We start from the raw sequence: 20,749 nt of genomic DNA on the forward strand, positions 1-20,749 counted from the left end.
GTTTGGAATTCGCGTCGATTGGCGCCGGGAAAATCGGCGAGGCCGGCTGTGCTTTGCAGCCTATTATAAAATTCGTGAACTTGATTGGTGTATTTTTTTTAGTTTCGACCAAAATTAAAAGAATACACCAATCAGATTCACAAATTTTTCATCAGCTGCAAATGAACATCTCGACTCGACGTTATCGATGCTTTTTGACGAATCCTGAATCTTGGAGTATTATTTTATTGTTGGCAACGCATTTAAAAGGGTGGTTGCCCGCTGCAGGTGCCCATGCCCGCGTGCGAGACGTGCCGGACGTGCGAGTTCATACTAGTTCGTGCGGGTCCATGCGAGTTGATGGTTGACGCGAGTTAATACGTGCGACGTTGAAACAAAAGGACGATCTCGCGTGGCTTGTATCGCTTATTTGTTCACGTTTCCGTTTATACCGTTCATTCGTCGCGGATTTGTATTTGAGTGAGACATGGAGCCAAAGTTCGCGCAATGGCGCGACTCATTCCTCGAAAACGATTCCATCATCATCTCCGACAGCGACGAAGCCGATAGAAGCGTTCTCGAACGCTCGAGGGATATCGTCAGGCGGATCATCGACGAGAGCTACGAGGTCGATGACGCCGACGTTTCGAAGAACGCCGAGAACATCGAGGACACGACGCCGAGAAGGTGAGGTCATTTTACCCGCCAGCCATTTCGACGAGGCTCAAATTCCGATGACGTGGTTGCGCGAAAATGATCCGTATTGTCGGAAACAAGGAAACCGCGCCGCGATACAAAAAAAAAAGTGCTGGTACAATAGATTAGTAAGAATGTATATGTGTAATTTGTTTTGAGGATTCAAATAAATGACGAGAAATTTTCCAGGTTAAGATTTACGTAAAAGAATAAATGTCATGAATTTTTAAACGTCGGTAACGGTTTCTGTCTCTTTTTTTGTTTTATTATGGGTGCGTTCAGCCGATACTCCGCTAGCCTAGCAATCGTGAGCAGTCGCTCGTTTTCGCTCGTTTCCTCTCCTTTTAATCCATTGGGTCAAAGGAGAGGAAACGAGCGAAAATGAGCGACTGCTCACGATTGCTAGGCTAGCGGAGTATCGGCTGAACGCACCCATTATTGTTGCTCTTATTTACCCGCGCTAGTCTGTATATAAATATATGACGACGATGAGGTCGATGACAATCGAGAACGCGGGGAAAGAAAAGCCTCGTACAATAAGAAAATAAATTATTATTTTTGTATACTTTATAATACAAAGCGGATCGATCGCCTTGTGGATTAATCGCTTTAATCGCAAGATTGACGACAACGCTGGCAATGGGCGAGTTTAGCAGAACGAACCGCGCTTGCAGTAGAACGTGATCAACTCTTAAGCCCCTTGCACAATGCCAGGCAACAGGCAATAGGAACAGGGAATAGAAATCAGAAATCATGTATAAATGCAGAATAAACAGTGACACAGGCAATAGACACAGAGTTTCCGTCACGTTGGAAATTTTGTGCCTATTGCCTGTTGCCAACCAAACCAATCATAGCATTCGAACTTTTTAGGCTGTAATTAACGATTTTTTGGTTATTTCCTGTTCCTATTGCCTGTTGTCTGGCATTGTGCAAGGGGCTTTAAGGTGGAAGCACATAAAATTGCAGGAGCCATGAGCAGAATGCAGAAGCCATATGCGCATGCGCTATGGTATCTGAAGAGCTCTACAGATACCATAGCGCATGCGCATATGGCTTCTGCCTTCTGCTTATGGCTCCTGCAATTTTATGTGTTTCCACCTTTAGGGTTGATTTATAATAGCCGTAACCGTTGATTTAAGCCGTAATCTTTAAGAAATTGACCAATCACAGTCGAATGTGAGAAGAATAATCGACTGTGATTGGTCAATTTCTTAAAGATTACGGCTTAAATCAACGGTTACGGCTATTATAAACCAACCCTTACTTTTAGAACCAACGAATTAGCAGTTGTTCCGTTGGACGCGGGCAATATTTCGAGAATAATCGCGTCGAGTCTATCGGTGGTACATTTTTTCACGACGACGAGAAGAGGTGACTTTGGACGGTAGACTCGACGCGATTATTCTCGAAATATTGCCAGCGTTGTTGTCAATCTTGCGATTAGAGCGATTAATCTGCTTTGTATTATAAAGGCTACGTTCGAGGACCACGCTATTAGCGCTATTGCATTATTCTATCTTTATCGCTCATCAGGTATAAAACAAGGATAGAATAAGCAAATAGCGCTAATAGCGCGCTCCCCGAACGCAGCCAAAGTCGTAGAATAATTTTCTCTTGTGGGAGACTGTCTTTTTTTTTCACGTTCTCGATTGTCGACTCCATCGTAATATTTCGGGTGCGTTTCACTTAAAAGCATCATTCGTTAACATTTGACAAAATAAACAAAGACGAAATAATTCTAAGAGCATTGCGGGCGTTAAAGTGAAACGCACCCTTCATAGGCTACTATGTAAATAAGTGCGATAATAACAAAAGAAAAAAAAATAGAAAACGTTATCGACGTTTAGAAATTCGTTATATTTATCCTATTATTTGATCTTAACCTGGATTGAGTTATTTATTTGAATCCTCAACACCAATTACACATATACATTCTTATTACTCATGTAATCTATTGTACTTAGATTTTTTATATTCTTACATTTGCATTTTTTTTTTAATATAATTCTAAATTTCTATTAATTTCTCATCTTTTTCTTATTTTCTTTTCGTATATTTTTATCATTTATTATAATTACATGTTGAAATAAATTACTAAAATACAAACAATGATGAAGATAATATTTTCTTATAAATGTTTAAATAGGGATAAATTCAGTGATGCTGATGATGATGATACAACACCAGTCATTCATCCAAGAAACTTAAATATCGGAAGAAAATATAACGTAGATTCTGATGATGACAGTGATGATTATGAACCCACCAATGATTATGAGGATGAAGAGTATCATACATTTAGTGACATCAATAATACGTATTCAGGTAATGATCATCTTGCAAATAAAGACTACTATCATGTTATGTTATGTGATACTGTAATATTTCAAACATTTGCTGCTAAAATAATATTATAGAATTTTTACTTGATTATATTATTTTATATTGATATTTTATATAGATTTTTATTTCTGTTACTTTATATAGGTTCTTCTCCTTCGTATTCACCGATTAAAACCAAGGGTAAAAAAAGGAAAGACGTAACTCATGATAATACTAAGGAAGATATAAAAGAATTAAAACCCAATTCTTCTAGTGACTCTCTTATTAATATGAATGATATTAACCCTGATAATGTACATGAACAAAGTGATAATGATTACAAAACAGCAGAAGATGGAGAAGATAAAGCTCTTCAGGATGTAGCTGTGACTATCGCACTTGATTCAGGTATTCAGTTTATTTATATCAAATGTACAGATCTTAATATTCGATAGATAAATATTTTTATATATATATATATTTAATACACGTAATAATATCTATATGCTATATTTTCTATATTATAGATTCTGCTTCTGGACAATCCGGGCAAAACAGCGATTCCGAATTCGCAAAGTCTTTTGCAAGACATGAAATTACAAATGTTAAAAATGTGGATCCGTTAGTAGCACAGAAAAGAGCAATCACGGTTTGCAAATTAGAGCAGCTTAAAAATGAGTCAGCCCAAATGAAAGTAAATATGAGATATATTTAATTGCTGAGATACAATAATAAATAATGTAGACAATTTTGATAATTGATGAATATGTCACCATCGAACATGTATGTATAACTAAAACATATGTATAACATGTTTTTAGCGATTTCTTGATGATGGAAATATGGAAGCATTGCCTGATAAAGGGCAGAAAATACAAGAACGTATACGCCAGCAAGAAGAAGAAATCGGGATATTGACACGGGAATTGGAAAATACCCCTTTGGTGCTACTTCCTAGCAGTCAAGGAACCGAAGTAACAGAATATTCTCGTTTCATGAAGGAATCATCACGGATGTTCCAAGATGAGTCGTATTCCGATTCCGCAGATCCTGATGATGATGATGATGATGAAAGTGAGGATTCATATGGGGGTATAGACAATATACCAATGAATCCTAGGTCATCTCCCGAGTTAAAGGAACTGGGCAAAAAGGCACAAGCCACCAGAGATAAGGAGCTTGCTTTAACGGTTGAACGATTACAAGATTTGCACGGATCACTCGTAGCTCGTCCGTCAGAAAATGAGAAAGCAGAAGATCCAAGGGGATTGAAGGTAGAATTAATGCCACATCAAAAGCATGCTCTCGCATGGCTTCTGTGGAGGGAACAGCAAAAACCATCCGGTGGCGTTTTAGGTAAATATTTACAAAATAGCAACTTACAATACTAATTATATTAATATTAAATTAAATATTACTTTAATTAATTTTACATTATTGTTAATTGGAAACGTATTTCTACCTTGGATTGTAGCGGATGATATGGGCTTGGGCAAAACACTGACTATGATAGCTTTGACTATAAGCACTCTTGCTATGAAAGATTCTGATGATGATGAGGATGGAAGTGATGATGATGATGATGGCGAGTGGACTAACAAGAGTAAACCTTTACGTATGTAAAAGTACCTAATAAAAAATTAATATTTTTGCCTTTCTATACTTTTTTAAAATATTTGCTTTCTTTTCTTAACCTTAAGTTATTGAAGTTATGATACTATATCTAGCATGAATCATAACAATTATATAAATGTATATAATATAATAAATGTATTTATATAATTATTAGATATATGATCAATGATCCACAGGTCATAAGGGTGGTACTCTGGTAGTATGTCCCGCGTCCGTATTGTCGCAATGGGAAAACGAAGTACGGAACAAATGCAAACGCGGTTTACTGTCTATTGAGGTGCATCATGGCATTAATCGTCAGAGCCTTCCTAAAAGATTGGCGAAAAACGATATGGTCATCACAACGTATAATATATTGTCTCGTGAATATAAAAGCAATTCTACATTATTTAAGGTACACTAAAGCTTGCAAATATTATTTGACTAATGAGTAGACAAAAATAGAAGTTTTTATTTTGATCTAAACATAAAATACACATTTGTCTTGAGTTTTTAGTTTGATCGCAAATTAAAATTTCTTTGCAGATCAACTGGAAGAGAGTTATACTTGATGAAGCTCATATAGTGAGAAATCACAAGAGTCAGGCATCCGAAGCGGTTTGTGGACTGATGGCAAACAAACGATGGGCCCTCACCGGCACACCTATACAAAATAAGGAGTTAGATTTATACTCTATTCTGAAGTTTCTCAGATGCTCACCGTTCGATGATCTACGCGTTTGGAAACGATGGGTAGACAATAAGAATGCCGCAGGTCATCAAAGATTGGCGACGGTCATGAAGACATTAATGTTGCGGAGAACTAAACAAGAACTGATGGCTAAAGGTGATTTAGAAAATTTACCCGACAAGTCTATCGAGGAGGTGACGGTGGAACTCGACCATCAGGAACAATTGGTATACGAGAAAATTTTAGTTTACTCCCGTACTTTGTTCGCACAATTTTTAGCTCAACGTGCGGAAAAAGAGCACATGTTCGATTTGTATGGTGGGAGGTATAATAAGCCCGCCTATCTTGCAAACCCAAGTAAGATTTGAAATAATATATGTATAATCACCGAAATGTTTAATTATTTTTATGCATAATTGTTGTTTTTTTTTCCAAGACAAGGAAACTCAGTTCACGAAAGCACAGAACAAATTGCTGGCGATGCACGCCTCAGTATCAGTAAAGACACATGAGATTTTGGTACTCCTTCTACGACTACGTCAGATATGTTGCCATCCGGCATTAATCCATGCAATGTTGGATCAGGAAGACGTGAAGCAAAGCGGTATAATGGATACAGAAAACGTGGATGCCGAATTCTTATCCAGAGTAAATAACATGTCACTCAATGGAATCAATAATGCGGATGAGGAAGATGAAATCGGTGTTGATGAAAGAGTAGCCGGAAATCTACTTACTGCTGAGAACCCAGTGTTCGACGATGATCGCATTAGTTCCAAGGTAAGTGATAATTGTATAATCTGAAAGATTTCACCATTTTATGTGTAATTAATGCAATATATAATGATTCAGATGACGATACTGCTTGACAAGGTTAAAGAAATTTTACAAAAGGATAACGATAAACTCATCATTGTTTCACAATGGGCAAAGCTGCTGGATGTCATAGCATCACACTTGGTTGTGATAAAAGGTGCTACGTTCAGCAAGTTCACAGGAAGTGTCGCCATCAAAGATCGACAAGTACGGATTATGGATATCAATATTACATATGTTTTTGTTATATTTTATTTTGTTACAAAAAGAAATGATTACGTGTTTTTCTTTCAGGGTATAATGGAATCTTTTAACAAACGAAATTCCGGCCCAAGAATCCTGTTGCTCTCACTTACGGCTGGCGGAGTGGGATTAAACCTGGTAGGCGCAAATCACTTGTTATTATTTGACATTCATTGGAATCCGCAGTTAGAGACGCAGGCGCAAGATAGGATTTATCGTTTTGGTCAAACAAAGAATGTCTACATCTACAAGTTAGTACATCGTACTTGATTTCCACGCATATACATTTCTTGCAAAGTTTATTTTAATATTTTTGCGTTTTTGTTTCAGATTTATTTGTGTTAATACAATAGAAGAGCGTATTAAAGCGTTGCAAGAACGAAAACTTGAAATAGCGCGAAATGTACTGAGCGGCGATGGAACCAACGCAGCTACAAAGCTTACGTTGAACGATCTCAAATCGTTATTCGGCTTCTGATTTATTTCATCGTATGTAAGAAATAGAATTAAAACAATAGGATACTAGAATTTGTTTCACTTAATTATAACTATGTATAATCCGTTTTATTTAAGTATATAAAGCGTTCTCTATTTTAAGTACTTTTTTACAATAGTTTTCATAGCAAAACGTATTTTACTAAAGAAACAAATGTATCACTATTCTTTATATTAATTTTACTTATCCAGACAATTAATATGTGCTTTGACTGTTTTAATTGTTGATATATGTATATTGATACGTTTTATTTGCTGTTATTTCCTAAGTTCTGTCGCGTCAATGCATATTGACATGATATTTTTTGCGACTAATGCAAAATAGAATAAATTAAGTGACATTTATTTTAAAATCACATTGGATCATTAGAGGATTAATAGTTTTCCAAGCATAATATGAATGAGTATAAAATGTATCTTTTCAAAAGTTTATTTAAGTAGCAAGTTTAATCAATAAATTTAAGATACAATGAGATATCAATAATTTCTCAGTTTATTACATTATAACAGTTAATATTTCATATTTCATTATTTGTATTAATTAATTTCGGCGGTACTTTTTTTGTCGATTATTATATGCTACACGCTGTGAAAAAAATATACGCTTGAAGCATCTAAGTCTTATAAATAAATAAAAAAAAAAACTAAAAATGTAAGAGGTTTTATTTTATGAAGGTACATAAACGTTTCCAAATAAAAAGAATGAACTATTGAGTAAGCTAGGCTATTATTATTCAAAAACCTAGTATACATCGAATGATATTAATGTCTATCGATATTTACATCTCTGATAAAATCAAATCTGAATATATCTGTATTATAACTTAGAATTATGTCTAACAGTTTAATATCCTTGAATGTGTGTTTCGTATACATTTATAAATTATTTAAAAACATTAGGACACAAATAATAGATACGATATTATTAATTGATACGGATATCTCAGGCAGAGCCAAGTCTGTCGAGAGCAGATTATGCAAAGCATAATCTGATTAGATATAAACTGCCGTTTTTAAACGTTTTTTATATAATCTTTAATAATATATTAAATTAAGTTAAAAGATATGTGCTGATGAGATGAAAGTAAACTCCTTAATATAATAAGAATAAGAAAAAGGGATATGAGAGAGAGGGGGGGAGGGAGAGGGAGGGAGAGGGGGGGGGAGAAAGAGAGAGAGAGAGAGAGAGAGAGAGAGAGAGAGAGAGAGAGAGAGAGAGAGAGAGAGAAGGAGGATATGGACACAAGAAAAATAAACTCTTTAATATGAGAGTAAGGATATGTGATAAGATATTACTATATGACGAATCTCATTTTAAAACATTAGATAATAAATGACAGGAGAAAACTGGTATTTTAAAGTTATAACATCTAAATAAATGCATGAATGTGTTTATTTACTTATATATATATGTATAAACAAATATTAAAGAACCATGTATTTAATATATGTTATTACATGTAATATGTATTACAATTATTTAAGAGGTAGTATAATATGATTTATAGAAGTACAATGCTTGAATGCTTCTTCCGGTTCATAAGCTTTATCAAAACAAACGCCAAACATTTCTTTTTTTGACAACAAATTTATGACGCCTGAAGGTATCCCAGCTGTTGAAAACATGCTGAAATATGGTGCTAAAGAACACGAATGTCCATTAAATAGCACAATTACACAATTGCCAATCATTAAAGATAATGTCAGATAACCGAACGATACAACTTCATCTGGATGAAAAATACTAACAACATTCTTCGATCCACGGAAGTTGGTTAGTTCTAATCTTTCATCTTGACATTTTAATGTATTGTTAATGTTTGATGATTTTAACCATTTCAATACTGTATCTGCTAATAGAAATTTGCTGAAAAAGGAAACAAAAAAGGAAAATTTGTTAAAAGTGCTATTAAGTGTTCACATACACACAAATGTTTAAAATAAAAGACTATAAAATATATGAAAATGTTATATAGTAAATTAATACCCATTGCACTCTAATGTAGATGCAAGATTCTCTAATATTTTTTTCCTAGAAACAATAGGCAAAGAACTCCAACTGACGGCTGCGTCCGACGCTGAGCCTACGCATCTCAGAATATCGCTCCTATAATGAAGTATTTAAACACTAATTTATTAGTATTTGATTTTTATTAAGTTTCTTAAAATTTATTGCACAACTAAAAAGAAAGGCAGGAAAGATGCAAGTATTCGTACCTTGTTGCGTTTGCATAGATATTGTCATCATGTATCCAATATGTATTCTTCACAGGTTTTTGCCATGCACCATAATAAAAAAGATCATAACGTGAACCTGTATATTCGTTTGCGTTTATTTCATCTTCATCTTTATCCTTCCACACGCCATAAAAACGACAAAAATCGAAAGTAGACTCCACCCATTTGTTGGAAGTAAACGTGATATCGGAGCAAAACTCGAAGTGTGCATTTATAAACGTAATATCTCTCTGTTGTCAAAACAGAAATTGTTTTAGGAAAGCTTTAGACAATTTGGCAATTGCATTACAGCATTTAAATTATATTACGTAATACGTACGCGTAATATCGTTGCTAATTCTTTTGCAGCTGCAATGTCTTCTGACCATATAGACATCATATACATTTTCGTCAGACTCGCAAAATATGTGGGAAATAAATGTAAATCTTCCTTTGCATGAAATACGGAAATAGACAAAACCAAGTTTGAATGTTTAAAATACTTTTCCATGACGTATATAAATTTCTGTATTATTGATTCCTGGATGTAAATCCTATTTATCTTTAACAGGAAAGAAGGTGTAATCCTCAAATAGCTAATAACTGCATACAAATCTGAATCTTCTAACACAACCATCTCATGAACGCAATCTGTATAAATTTTAGAAAATTTGTTATAAAATTAAACACATGTTTTTATATTATGTTTTGAATGTGCTTACGTGAAAGTGCATTTCTATATGCGATATCTACATATTCCAACCTTGAATTATTGCTAAATGATATGAAAATGTTTACAAAATTAGTAATAATATCAATTTTAATACAATTAAAAATATTCATTAATATATTTAATAAATAATTTAATAATATAACTTAATTTAATAATAATGTATATATGTATTTTAATGGATGATTACAGAAGAGCCGCTTGCAAAAATGATGAAATCTCACGTTCGTCACATACAATATACATCATATATATTAGAACCATATCCTTATAAGTACACGATTCATCTAGAAAAAGATAAAAGAGGAATTTCTGTTAAATAATCTAATATGTATATTATTCTACGTACATTATTGTTATTATTTTTTATATAAATGATGTAGAAAATAAATAAGTAAACAAAAGGTATTGTTCATATCACGGCCCATATATTGCTATACAGTTATATTACAAGAATATTATTTACACGTATCGAACTCACCTTTAAACATCAATCTCACGCCGACAATGTGCAAAAAATCGAGAATAGTAGTAACTATATCTACATGATCACAAGCAGATTTGAAAACAGTTAAATTCTTTTCTATTATAGACGTTGTCTGTGAGAATCTATAAATGTAACCAGAAAATAAAACAACAAATTAGAGACAGTTATATTTTTTGACATCACTCTCAACTTAAGATTAATAAGTAATCACTCACCTATCTGAAAAGTTATTAGTGTCTTTAAATTTCAATTCGCAGTGTAAAGTAGATATCTTTTTTAGTGCTTCCTGACAACACACGCAAAAAATACAAAGCATTTTAACAGGAATAGGTATAAATTTTATTTCACAATTCCTCAACATACTTATGTATATTAGTCGTATTCATATATTCACCTGCTTGTTGATCTCATATTGTAAAGCTTTATAACATCGCTTTATTGTTTTACTTCGTTCACACATTCCGAATCTGATTATTAATTAATTTTTTAGCAGTATTAAAAAAGTAATACCCGTATGCAATCGCTATCTTCGCACAGAGACAATAAGAACAGATGATGATGAGCTTGTACTTACGAAAAGACACTTTGACATTTGGAGCAATATACTGGTAATACGCTCTATAGATAATATTTCGTACTATGATGCTAATAACATTATGAAGATCAAAAGGATCACACGATCTAAACAGTACGTAACGAGTGTTTACATATTATAACGACGTTCGTTAGCTCAAATTTTAACGCTCGAAAATGTTTAAACGCTCTACATATATATATATATATATATATATATATATATATATATATATAAAATATATACTTAAGAAACAAACTTTAAATTAAAAGATCTTAAAATTATCACTGAAAATGACAGGAATGATTGAGCAATACAGTTTAATATTTCATGCCTGAGATAATTAATAATATTGCGTTAAAAGATATGTGATGAGATATTATTATATGATTAATTTTATTTCAAAATATTAGTTGATAAATGACAAGGAAACTGTTATTTTAAAGTGATAATATCTAAATAAATGCATGAATGTGTTTATTTACTTATATACATGTATAGAAACAAATATATGAAACATGTAATGTTATTACATATGTAATATGTATTAATAAAATTATTTAAGAGGAAGTATAATATGATTTATAGAAGTACAATGCTTGAACGCTTCGTCTGGTTCATAATTTACACCACAAATAAAGTCAGACAAATCTCTTCTCGACAACAAATTTATAACGCCTGGAGGTATCTCAGCTGTTGAAAACATGTTGAAAAATGGTGCTAAAGAACACGAACGTTTATCAAATAGCACAATGACACAATTGCCAATCATTAAAGATAATGTCAGATAACCGAACGATACAACTTCATCTGGATGAAAAATAGTAACAACATTTTTCGATCCACGGAAGTTGGTTAGTTCTAATCTTTCATCTTGACATCTTAATGTATTGTTAATGTTTGATGATTTCAACCATTTCAATACTGTATCTGCTAATAGAAATTTGCTGAAAAAGAAAACAAAAAAGGAAAATTTGTTAAAAGTGCTATTAAGTGTTCACATACACACAAATGTTTAAAATAAAAGACTATAAAATATATGAAAATATTATATAGTAAATTAATACCCATTGCACTCTAATGTAGACGCAAGATTCTCTAATACTTTTTTTCTAGAAACAAAAGGCAAAATACTCCAACTTTTGGATGCTTCCGCGCTTGATTCTACGCATAACATCACATCTTCCCTATAATGAATTATTTAAACACTAATTTAATACATGGTTTTTATTAATTAAAAAAAAGACAAGCAGGAAAAATGCAAGTATTCGTACTTTGTTGCGTTTGCATAAGTATTGCCATTATGTATCCAATACGTATCCTTCACAGGCTTTTGCCATAAACCATCATAAAAAAGATCATAACATGAACCTGTATATTTGTTTGGGTCTATTTTATTTTCATCTTTATCCTCCAACATGTCAAAATATTGACAAAAATCGAAAGTAGAAGTCAGACATTTCCAAGAAAACGTGATATTGGGGCAAAACTCGAAGTGTGCATTTATAAACGTGATATCTCTCTGTTCCCAAAACAGAAATTGTTTTAATAAAGCTTTAAGCAATTTGACAATTGTATTACAGCATTTAAATTGTATCACGTACGCGTAAAGTCGTTGCTAATACTTTTGCAGCTGTGATATCTTCTGACCATATAGACACCATATTGATTGAGTACAGACTTTGAAGATATGAGGGAAACGAATATAATTCTTTTTTTGTATGAAATGTAGAAATAGGCAAATCCGTGTATGTATAAAAACCTTGAAAATACTTTTTTAGGAGCCATAAAAATTTCTGTTTTATTGATTCCTGGACGTAAATTTTTTTTATCTTTAACAGGAAAGAAGGTGTAATCCTCAAATAGCTAATAACTGCATACAAGTCTGAATCTTCTAACACAATCATCTCATAAAAGCAATCTGTATAAATTTTAAAAATTTTGTAATAAAATTAAAGAAATGCTTTTAGATTATGTTTTGAATGTGCTTACTTGAAATTAATACTTCATATTCGTTATCTGCTTGTTCCAACCTTGAATTATTGCTAAAAAATATAAAAATATAAAAATGTTTACAAAATGGATAATATCGATCAATTTTAACATAATAAAAAATACTAATTAATATATTTAGTAAATAATGTAATAACGGAACTTAATTTAATAATGTATATCTGTATATTATGCGTAAAGGATCGTATGTCCATTTTTATACATCCAGAGAAAACAAAGTTTAAAGTTTTAAATAGGGAAGTAATATATTTTGTTAGATATAAAATAAAAGTAGTAACTTGATTTATTAAGTTTTTGATAAAGTAACTTAACTGACATGTTTAGTAGCACAACTGCCAATAACACGCTGTATGTGGTTTAAAAATTAGGCACTATAAAAATTTTCAATACGACTTTTTCTGACACTGTATCTTAGAAACTAGTAACAAGTAACTATAGACATAAGACGCTTTGCAATTCCTGTTATATTGAAAAATGCATTAACTCCATTATGGCCAAAACTGGAGATATGATTCTTTACCTCTGAGATACAGATATATGTATATTTTTGTTGGATAATTACATAAGAGCCGCTTTCAAAAATGAGGAAATCTCAGGTTCCTCACATACAAAATACATAATACATATTATAATAATTTCATCGAAAGTGTATTCATCTAGAAAAAAATAGTAAAAATAAGAATTGTTATTAAACAATTTAATACGTATATTATTCTAAGCATATTATTGTTATCATTTTTAAATATAAATAATATCAAAAGTGACGAAGCGAACAAATATTGCCACAGTTATATTACAAGAATATTATTATACATATCAAACTCTCACCGTCAAACATAAATTTCACACCGATAGTGTGCAAGAAGTCAAGAATGATAGTAACTATATCCACATGATCACAAGCAGATTTGAAAACAGTTAGATTCTTTTCTATTATAGATGCTGTCTGCAAGAATCTATAAATGTAAAAAGAAAATAAAACAACAAATTAGAGACAGTTATATTTTTTGACATCACTCTCAACTTAAGATTAACAATAAGAGTAGTCACTCACCTATCTGAAAAATGATTAGTATCCTTAAATTTCAGCTCATAGTGTAAGGTAGATATCTTCTTTAGTGCTTCCTGACAACACACGCAAGAAATACAAAGCGTTTTAACAGGAATATAAATTTTGAGCTCCTTGTTTTAAGTGTTATATTTCACAATTCCTTCATATTCAACATATTTATGTATATTAGTCGTATTCACACTCACCTGCTTGTTGATCTCATATTGTAAAGCTTTATAACATCGCTTTATAGTTTTAATTCGCTCACGCATTTCGATTCTGATTATTAATTAATTTCCAGCAATATTAAAGTAGAAATACTCGTGTGCAATCGGTATCTTAGCACAGCGACAATAAGAACAGATAAAGATGAGCTTGCACCTGCGAAAAGAAGACACTTTGATTTGGAGCAACAAACTGGTAATCGTATAAGACGCTCTACAAATGATCTTTCATACTGTGCTGTTAATAACACTATGAAGATCAAAAGGATCATACGATCTAAATAGTATGTAACGAGTGTTTACGTATTATAAAGATGTTCCTTTAATTCAAATTTTAAACGCTCTACATAAGGTATCCCGGACAATAATATAGATACTCCTTTTGCCATTGAATTTTCTTCAACATTTTTTTTAAGTTAAAGAACTATTCATGAAGTAAAAAAAAATATATATATACTTAAGAAACAAACTTCAAATTATAAAATCCTAAAATTATTACTGAAAATTACAAGAATGATTGAGCAATACAGTTTAATATTTTATACCTGGAACATGCTAAGATATATTTGTGTGAAGATATTGTGACTCACAACTGTGTGATAGTTTGTATGTATATGTGCATGTGTGGTTTCTATAAATATTCAACATGTTTAAAAGATTAATTAAGATTTTACTTTAGGCTAAGATAATTATTTAAATTGAATAATAAGTAAATAACATATATATGTATGTACAATATTGATGTTGAATCTTTTCAGAAAAGTAAAATATAGTTATGACGCATAAAACGTTTGATGTGTCATGACTATTGAAAAATTAAGTTTATCTAAGGTAATTATTAAAATTAAGACAAGAAATTATATAGAAATTTTGCTTCATGCGATTCCGCCGATTGAATTTAAACGCTAATTAAATTAATCAGAATTAGGGGGATTACAATGAATCTAAAAACTTTGGCACATCCCAATTCAAAGTATAATATCTGTAAGTTAAACACGTCGGGATTAGCCACACGTATAAAATAAGATTTGGAAAGCAGGATAAGAAAAAAAAAATACGTTTACGAATATCGGAGCATACGTTTAAATTTAGCAGCAAATCTCCAACCTCGTCACATGATCCACATTTAAATCGTCACTTCCGGGAGTTCCAGACTTCCGGGGAGATCACACGCAGAGTCTCTGGAAAATCATCGCCGCCTGCTTTTCCTGGGGATTCCCCAGCGGGGCAGCGGAATATCCAGGAGTAGAACTGGTTTATATAACCTCTAAAAAACACGATAGAGGTGTTTCGAGTGAACGAAAATCTTGAGAGAGGAAAGGGATCCGTGAACATCGTTCGCTGTGTGCTAATCGTGTATACTGTACACGAGTGATTGTCACTGATTGTCGGAAAGCCGATCGTGGCAATAATAAATTGCTACGACAAATGCACTTCGCGAGACACTGCATTGCGGACCAACGTTTCTGTGATGGTTACAGCCGTGGCCCGTGACAACAACGGTTTCGTCGAGTCGAGATAGTGTGTCTCGACACGATAATCACAATATCCGTTTAAATAAAGGGAGGAGAAAGGGAATTCAAGATGACAATCGATTTGTCAACTGTGCCGCTTGTTGCAGCCACTGTTGCGACCAGACAAATCGTCGCAACTATGCTGAACCCCATGAAAGTTTTACCAAGCGACAACGGTTTGCCAAGGTATGCGTTAGCTTGCGACTTTAATTGATACAAATATGCATCTTTGAAATTGTCGTATGTGGTACATAACTAATTTACAAACAAATTATAAGGGACTGGAGAGGCCTGGCGCATCTGTTGGAGCTCAGCATGGATGCCGTGTCATTACTGACGTCACATTCTGATCCGACTATGCACATGTTGACAATGTTGGACAAAAACAAAAAGGATATCACAATGAAAAATTTTCAAGCAATTATGGAACAGATGGACAGATGGGATATTATTGACGACACTGAAGCTTTGTTCCGTACGTATCCGCTTATGAAGAAAAGAACAACTTGTATTTTTGACATTCATAGTTTGATAAAAAATATATAAAAGTAATGTAAATGTAAAAATCTTCCGTAATCACAATTATCAGCTGATGATTTATTGATACAGAAAGTGATGCTGAGAGGTATTTAGTGTCAGCAGATCCAATAGATGAATGTGACGTGTGTGTAATTACATCAGGTTTGTCATGAATGATTCATAGTCGATAACACTTTAATTTGGAGTACTTTGTGCAATATAAATTTATTTGTATCAGATGCATAATTGTTTGTGACAACGTGGCATTTGTTTGTGTGTTTCCTATAGGTGATAGTCATCGATTACAACAAGGTTTAGGAATACAATATTATGATGCATTCCTTCTGTACGCAGAAGAGGATAATGATTTTGCGAAGGAAATGGTAGAGAAACTTGAGACACAGTTCAACTTGAAGGTATCGTAAATAAATGTAATTTCGCAAATAAATGTAATTTATGTAATATACGATTCCTTTTTACAAAAGTCGGGTAAATTAAAGTGCGTTATTGCTTTCAGCTGTGTTTGAAGGATCGAGATTTAGTCGCTGGGCAATTCGAACATGAAGCAGTAATGAAGTTAATATCTGACCGATGTAATAGATTGCTCATTATAGTATCGCCGAGCTTTCTGAAAAGCTCAGCAAACAAGTTTTTCTTGAACTATACTACAGCCTTAAGTATTGGTATGTTTTCATATTATATCTCTTTTGAAATGCAATGGTATTCTAAGTGCTGTAGTCTAAAAAAAACCCATATTTTTCTTTAGAAAAACAACAGCGAAAAATTATACCATGTATATACAAAAGCTGTGAATTGCCAGTTCAATTGAGATATATATATAATTTGGATTATAACCATAAAGGATTATATGATTTTTGGGGCAAATTACGTGATTCTATACAAGTTCCAAATTCTATTGCCACAAGGTAACGTAACACTTGTTCACTTTGATGTATAATAAATTATTTTTTAAGAATGCAATTAATGTAAGTATTAATTCCGCAGCAGTTTAACTGAAATAGGAAATAACAGTAACACACAAGAAACTACAGAAGTAAAGAAAATTTTATTCGATAAATACAGTGATATAGCGCACATTACTGAAGAAGCAAATGAAGCATTGAAATATCCACGACAGAAGAGTGAAAATTGTAAAAGTGAAACTATCGCGAAAGAAAATAATATAAAAACTTTAAATGTCAATAGTAAAAAGAAGAAGACGTTATTTCGATGGGAAAAAATTACTTCAAATCGGAAGACGAAGCAAACAAAGCAAAATGATCAGTTAACTACAGAGACAATTGTACAAAATCTGCCATCGATAGATAATTTAGACAGTTTAGATTTATCAGATACTCATACATACAAGAACAAAAAGAAAAATTTATTTAGCAAATTCACAAAGAAAAGAGTTGCTTTAAAGGTCTGATGACAATCTTAATTTGCACAAAGGGTTGTATAGGAAATTTTGTTTTATATATTTTTATGTCTACAGAAGGAGGAAGTATGTTTAAACGTTTACGAGATACAATAAATTTAGGAAGATACGTACAAAAATGAGTTTTACACGACAATCGCACATGTTACTCTAGAAGGTTGTGAAGTTAAGAATAGTTTATTAGTGACAAATGATATAAATGCATTATATGCTATCTTTCCGAGATTATCGACCTAAATATGATATTATAGTATTGAGTTATCTGCGAAATTAGTCTTCTTATATATATATATATATATATATATATATATATATATATATGTATATAAAGATTATAAGAATTTATATATATAAATTGTAATATAATGTTTTATATATATATGTACATTGTGCAATATGAGATTAGTTAATTTTATATATTATATATATAATTAATTAATGTAAATATGTTATGATATACATTATGATATACATTTCCATTTAGTATAATATTATTGCATTTGAAGAACATATGATATATTTTTTAAATCGTTTTTTAATTAAGTATAATAATGTATGAAATGTAGCTTGATCAGAAAATTCGATTCAGTATCAAATATAAATTCAATATATTGTAATAGAAAACAATTACATTATTGAGATATTATGGGAGCTTTCCAGCAAGCGACACAAGTCGACACAAGTATTGCTTGATCTTTGTTACTCATTGCCAAAAAAGAAAGAACGATACTTGTGTCGCTTACTGGAAAGTTCCCTAATATCAAGCACATCAATTATCTCGCTCTACAACCACGAAATCTTATTTATGTTTTATAATAATTTCGTAATATTTTGCAAGGATTGACACTTTCAAGATATTCGAATCTATAAAAGGTATCATAATTTATAAGTAATTTATAAAATATTTACTTTCAAAAAATCTTTTTGATATCGAATGTACTTATAGAGTTTTTGAAGGAACATTTAGAAACAGCTACGTGTGATAAATTTGGATGTGTTATTCTGATTAAAAATTCATCTGAAATCTTTTCTGTACACTACACTGTACAGCATACACTGCATACAGTCACTGTGTGTATCATTTATTTTCTGTAAACCAATGATTCACTAAAAATAGATATTATAGTTTTAGACTAGGATAAATTACATGCATTTCAGTTATAATTTACTTTCTTTATTAATTAACTGTACAGTGATATAAAAGATACATGATACTAATATAGAAATATTATTTACGCTGATCTGACCTGTTAAGTTAATTATTCGTGGTCTGCTAAAAATTGTACGCAAATTTATAAACAATAGTAACAGAAAATTGGAAATAAAACATAAATTTTCGATATTTCTGACAAAATATAAATGTTCGATGATACATAAATTAAACATATTATAGTATACAATGTATAAATGTAGATTAATGCAATTTTACGCGTAACTCTGAATTTTACTTTATCAATCGAACATAAAAAGATGATAACGTTTTGAAAAATAGAATTCAGCTTATCGTCCGATGGATTTTTGTACGTACCATTACTATCCGTCGATTACATAATTATCAAAAAATTTGCGCGATAGCCCGCTATTGGTCATTATCAATATCGACTTCCGGCTTGCGAGTGACGTCACGAGATGTCGGCGCGGTCGCGCGAACTCCCGCGTGGCGTCGCTCCCGTACGCGCCTGATCGGTGGCGATCGTGGAATGGGATACCAATATGGCAGCCGTCGTGTTAGCCGCACAAGTCAGTGTCGCGGAAATGTTTTGAACTCGCTGAGCAGGCAACCGCGACGATCGGCCGACGTGCGACGCATAGGTTAGTAGGGCGACGCGTAAACGCGCCGGCCGCCGAACGCGGCCGATCGACCGGCCCGCGTCACGTAAAGGCCCCCCCCGCGAGTCACGGGCCGCCCTCGCGAGGACGATCGCGCGCGCGTTTTGTCCCTCCCCCTCCCTTCGCGCGCTGTCCGTTGTCCCGCGAGCGCGCGGTTCCGCCGTTCCGCGCGAGGAACCGTGTTCCCAACGTCACCGATGTCACCGCCGCGTCGCGTGGACCGCGGCTCGTGGAGCAACGAAGCTCCGGCTCCGGCTCCGGCGACGAGTTTCCGTCCTTCGTAATAACGCGCGCGGACGCCGCGTCGCGCCGCGTCCGGAGTCCGGGTCCGCATTGTGTACGTTTGCGACGAATGTGCGCGTATCTTCCTCTCTGTCAGTCGCGTCGATCGTCCCGCAATCGCTCGTCTTTCCCTTTTTCTTTCTCTCTTTCTGTTCGGAGTCTCTCCCCCCCCTCACGTCGCGAGAGCATCGTTTTCGCGTCAGGTGTGCGATTGGAGTCGGGTGTACTCCTCCGTAGGTGCGTGCGTGTATGCATCTTTCTGTCTATCTCTTTCTCTCCCTCCTTTTCTCTACATCCGTGTGCGTTGTGTTGCGTGTTGTGCGTGACTGGGTTGGCGCGTGAATGTAAGTAAGAATTTGTTTTGGAAATGTCGCTCACGCCTGTCCTCGCTTTCCTTCCCCCTTCCCCCTTCCCCACCCCGGCTTTTTCCTACCGTGTCTCTCGCTCCTGTCAGGCTGTCATGTGCCGGCGCGGTCGACCTGTCACCGCGTATGCATGCATGCGTGCGTAAGTGCGTGGGTGCGTGTTTGGGCGTCAAGAATCCGTTCGCGCCGCTCGTGGGTCTTCCACGGTGCCGTCTTCCGTCTGCCTTCCGCCACGCGATGACGACGGTGTGCATCGCTGACGACATCAGATGTGCGGTCCACGCCGGGACCACGTCGCAGATACCCGCGAGCATCATGACCCACGGACCTGGCAACGTTCGGTGAGTCTACGATCATCCTTTTTTTGTCGGCTTACTTTCGGAGCACCGAGTAGTGTTCCCGCGACACAGACGGCCGCGAAACGCGCCTCGATATCGCCCCCTTGATTGCAGAGATTTACCTCTTGTCTCTCAGGATTTATGACTTCGTTCATTCCGTGTATTATTTTCCAGTAATTAACGTAATGATGGCAGAGATATAATATATTGATAGCGAACTTTATATTTATATAAGTATCGAACGCGAACGTTATTATGTTAGGTTTTAAAGGGTTAATTTCTTTGTAAAAACGTTTCGTTGGAATACG

At 33.9% G+C, this 20,749-nt stretch overlaps 6 protein-coding genes across 10 annotated transcripts in view; 4 read left to right on the forward strand and 2 right to left on the reverse strand.

Annotated features, from left to right (window-relative positions):
• The first annotated feature begins 280 nt into the window (after positions 1-280).
• Positions 281-7,986, forward strand: Lds (transcription termination factor lodestar). The gene is made up of 12 exons (XM_071773356.1): positions 281-666; positions 2,825-3,003; positions 3,166-3,408; positions 3,528-3,694; positions 3,822-4,356; positions 4,475-4,615; positions 4,812-5,029; positions 5,161-5,662; positions 5,742-6,085; positions 6,158-6,328; positions 6,416-6,615; positions 6,695-7,986. Exons 1-12 carry the CDS (start codon positions 467-469, stop codon positions 6,840-6,842), a joined length of 3,048 nt encoding a protein of 1,015 aa, XP_071629457.1. The 5' UTR covers positions 281-466; the 3' UTR covers positions 6,843-7,986.
• Positions 7,987-8,113: 127 nt separating this feature from the next.
• On the reverse strand, positions 8,114-11,053 carry LOC139809633 (uncharacterized). Of its 2 annotated transcripts, XM_071772685.1 has the most exons (9): positions 10,688-11,053; positions 10,509-10,579; positions 10,288-10,415; positions 9,997-10,093; positions 9,799-9,851; positions 9,417-9,727; positions 9,077-9,327; positions 8,847-8,966; positions 8,114-8,726 (listed from the first exon to the last, which is right to left on the reverse strand). In XM_071772685.1, the coding sequence occupies exons 1-9, from the start codon at positions 10,751-10,753 to the stop codon at positions 8,336-8,338; spliced, it is 1,488 nt and encodes a 495-aa protein (XP_071628786.1). In that variant the 5' UTR covers positions 10,754-11,053; the 3' UTR covers positions 8,114-8,335. The 2 variants fall into 2 exon arrangements, with proteins under 2 accessions (XP_071628786.1, XP_071628785.1); XM_071772684.1 differs by having other exon boundaries at positions 10,509-11,053.
• A 131-nt stretch (positions 11,054-11,184) lies between these two features.
• LOC139809634 (uncharacterized) lies at positions 11,185-15,400 on the reverse strand. 2 transcript variants are annotated; one of them, XM_071772687.1, is made up of 10 exons: positions 15,263-15,400; positions 14,138-14,312; positions 13,935-14,005; positions 13,709-13,836; positions 13,443-13,536; positions 12,860-12,912; positions 12,472-12,788; positions 12,142-12,389; positions 11,935-12,054; positions 11,185-11,814 (listed from the first exon to the last, which is right to left on the reverse strand). In XM_071772687.1, exons 2-10 carry the CDS (start codon positions 14,201-14,203, stop codon positions 11,424-11,426), a joined length of 1,488 nt encoding a protein of 495 aa, XP_071628788.1. In that variant the 5' UTR covers positions 14,204-14,312; positions 15,263-15,400; the 3' UTR covers positions 11,185-11,423. The 2 variants fall into 2 exon arrangements, with proteins under 2 accessions (XP_071628788.1, XP_071628787.1); XM_071772686.1 differs by having other exon boundaries at positions 15,236-15,375.
• Positions 15,370-18,032, forward strand: Myd88 (myeloid differentiation primary response protein MyD88). Of its 2 annotated transcripts, none has more exons than XM_071772689.1 (7): positions 15,370-15,855; positions 15,948-16,144; positions 16,279-16,350; positions 16,477-16,604; positions 16,706-16,871; positions 16,955-17,114; positions 17,197-18,032. In XM_071772689.1, the coding sequence occupies exons 1-7, from the start codon at positions 15,740-15,742 to the stop codon at positions 17,615-17,617; spliced, it is 1,260 nt and encodes a 419-aa protein (XP_071628790.1). In that variant the 5' UTR covers positions 15,370-15,739; the 3' UTR covers positions 17,618-18,032. The 2 variants fall into 2 exon arrangements, with proteins under 2 accessions (XP_071628790.1, XP_071628789.1); XM_071772688.1 differs by having other exon boundaries at positions 15,376-15,855; positions 17,194-18,025.
• Positions 18,033-19,298: 1,266 nt separating this feature from the next.
• Positions 19,299-20,749, forward strand: part of Nca (neurocalcin homolog) — a 159,933-nt gene continuing 158,482 nt past the window's right edge. The window contains exon 1 of one of the 2 annotated variants that reach the window (XM_071772693.1): positions 19,299-19,438. The gene's annotated coding sequence lies outside the window, so the exon portion shown is untranslated. Of the gene's footprint in view, positions 19,439-19,523; positions 19,976-20,749 lie in introns of those variants that run through there. The other variant, XM_071772696.1, reaches the window with a different exon arrangement.
• LOC139809641 (neuronal calcium sensor 2) overlaps positions 19,985-20,749 on the forward strand; it is a 148,287-nt gene continuing 147,522 nt past the window's right edge. Inside the window, exon 1 of the mRNA XM_071772703.1 lies at positions 19,985-20,444. The gene's annotated coding sequence lies outside the window, so the exon portion shown is untranslated. The remainder of the gene's footprint in view (positions 20,445-20,749) is intronic.

This window comes from Temnothorax longispinosus, chromosome 3 (assembly GCF_030848805.1).
Source record: "Temnothorax longispinosus isolate EJ_2023e chromosome 3, Tlon_JGU_v1, whole genome shotgun sequence".
In the NCBI taxonomy this organism is placed as follows: domain Eukaryota; kingdom Metazoa; phylum Arthropoda; class Insecta; order Hymenoptera; family Formicidae; genus Temnothorax; species Temnothorax longispinosus.

Excerpts from the sequence above, each read along its gene's own strand:
- LOC139809634 (XM_071772687.1), bottom strand. The coding sequence starts at position 14,203 with ATGCGTGAGCGAATTAAAACTATAAAGCGATGTTATAAAGCTTTACAA. Across the intron at positions 12,055-12,141 it reads ACTTATGCAAACGCAACAAA|GGAAGATGTGATGTTATGCG; the intron begins GTACGAATACTT and ends AATTCATTATAG. Across the intron at positions 11,815-11,934 it reads TCTACATTAGAGTGCAATGG|CAAATTTCTATTAGCAGATA; the intron begins GTATTAATTTAC and ends TTTCTTTTTCAG.
- LOC139809633 (XM_071772684.1), bottom strand. The coding sequence starts at position 10,654 with ATGTTGAGGAATTGTGAAATAAAATTTATACCTATTCCTGTTAAAATG. Across the intron at positions 10,416-10,508 it reads ACTAATAACTTTTCAGATAG|ATTCTCACAGACAACGTCTA; the intron begins GTGAGTGATTAC and ends TTACATTTATAG. Across the intron at positions 10,094-10,287 it reads CGTGAGATTGATGTTTAAAG|ATGAATCGTGTACTTATAAG; the intron begins GTGAGTTCGATA and ends ATCTTTTTCTAG.
- Myd88 (XM_071772688.1), top strand. The coding sequence starts at position 15,740 with ATGACAATCGATTTGTCAACTGTGCCGCTTGTTGCAGCCACTGTTGCG. Across the intron at positions 16,351-16,476 it reads CGTGTGTGTAATTACATCAG|GTGATAGTCATCGATTACAA; the intron begins GTTTGTCATGAA and ends TGTTTCCTATAG. Across the intron at positions 17,115-17,193 it reads CCAAATTCTATTGCCACAAG|CAGTTTAACTGAAATAGGAA; the intron begins GTAACGTAACAC and ends TTAATTCCGCAG.
- Lds (XM_071773356.1), top strand. The coding sequence starts at position 467 with ATGGAGCCAAAGTTCGCGCAATGGCGCGACTCATTCCTCGAAAACGAT. Across the intron at positions 3,004-3,165 it reads CATCAATAATACGTATTCAG|GTTCTTCTCCTTCGTATTCA; the intron begins GTAATGATCATC and ends TACTTTATATAG. Across the intron at positions 4,616-4,811 it reads TAACAAGAGTAAACCTTTAC|GTCATAAGGGTGGTACTCTG; the intron begins GTATGTAAAAGT and ends AATGATCCACAG.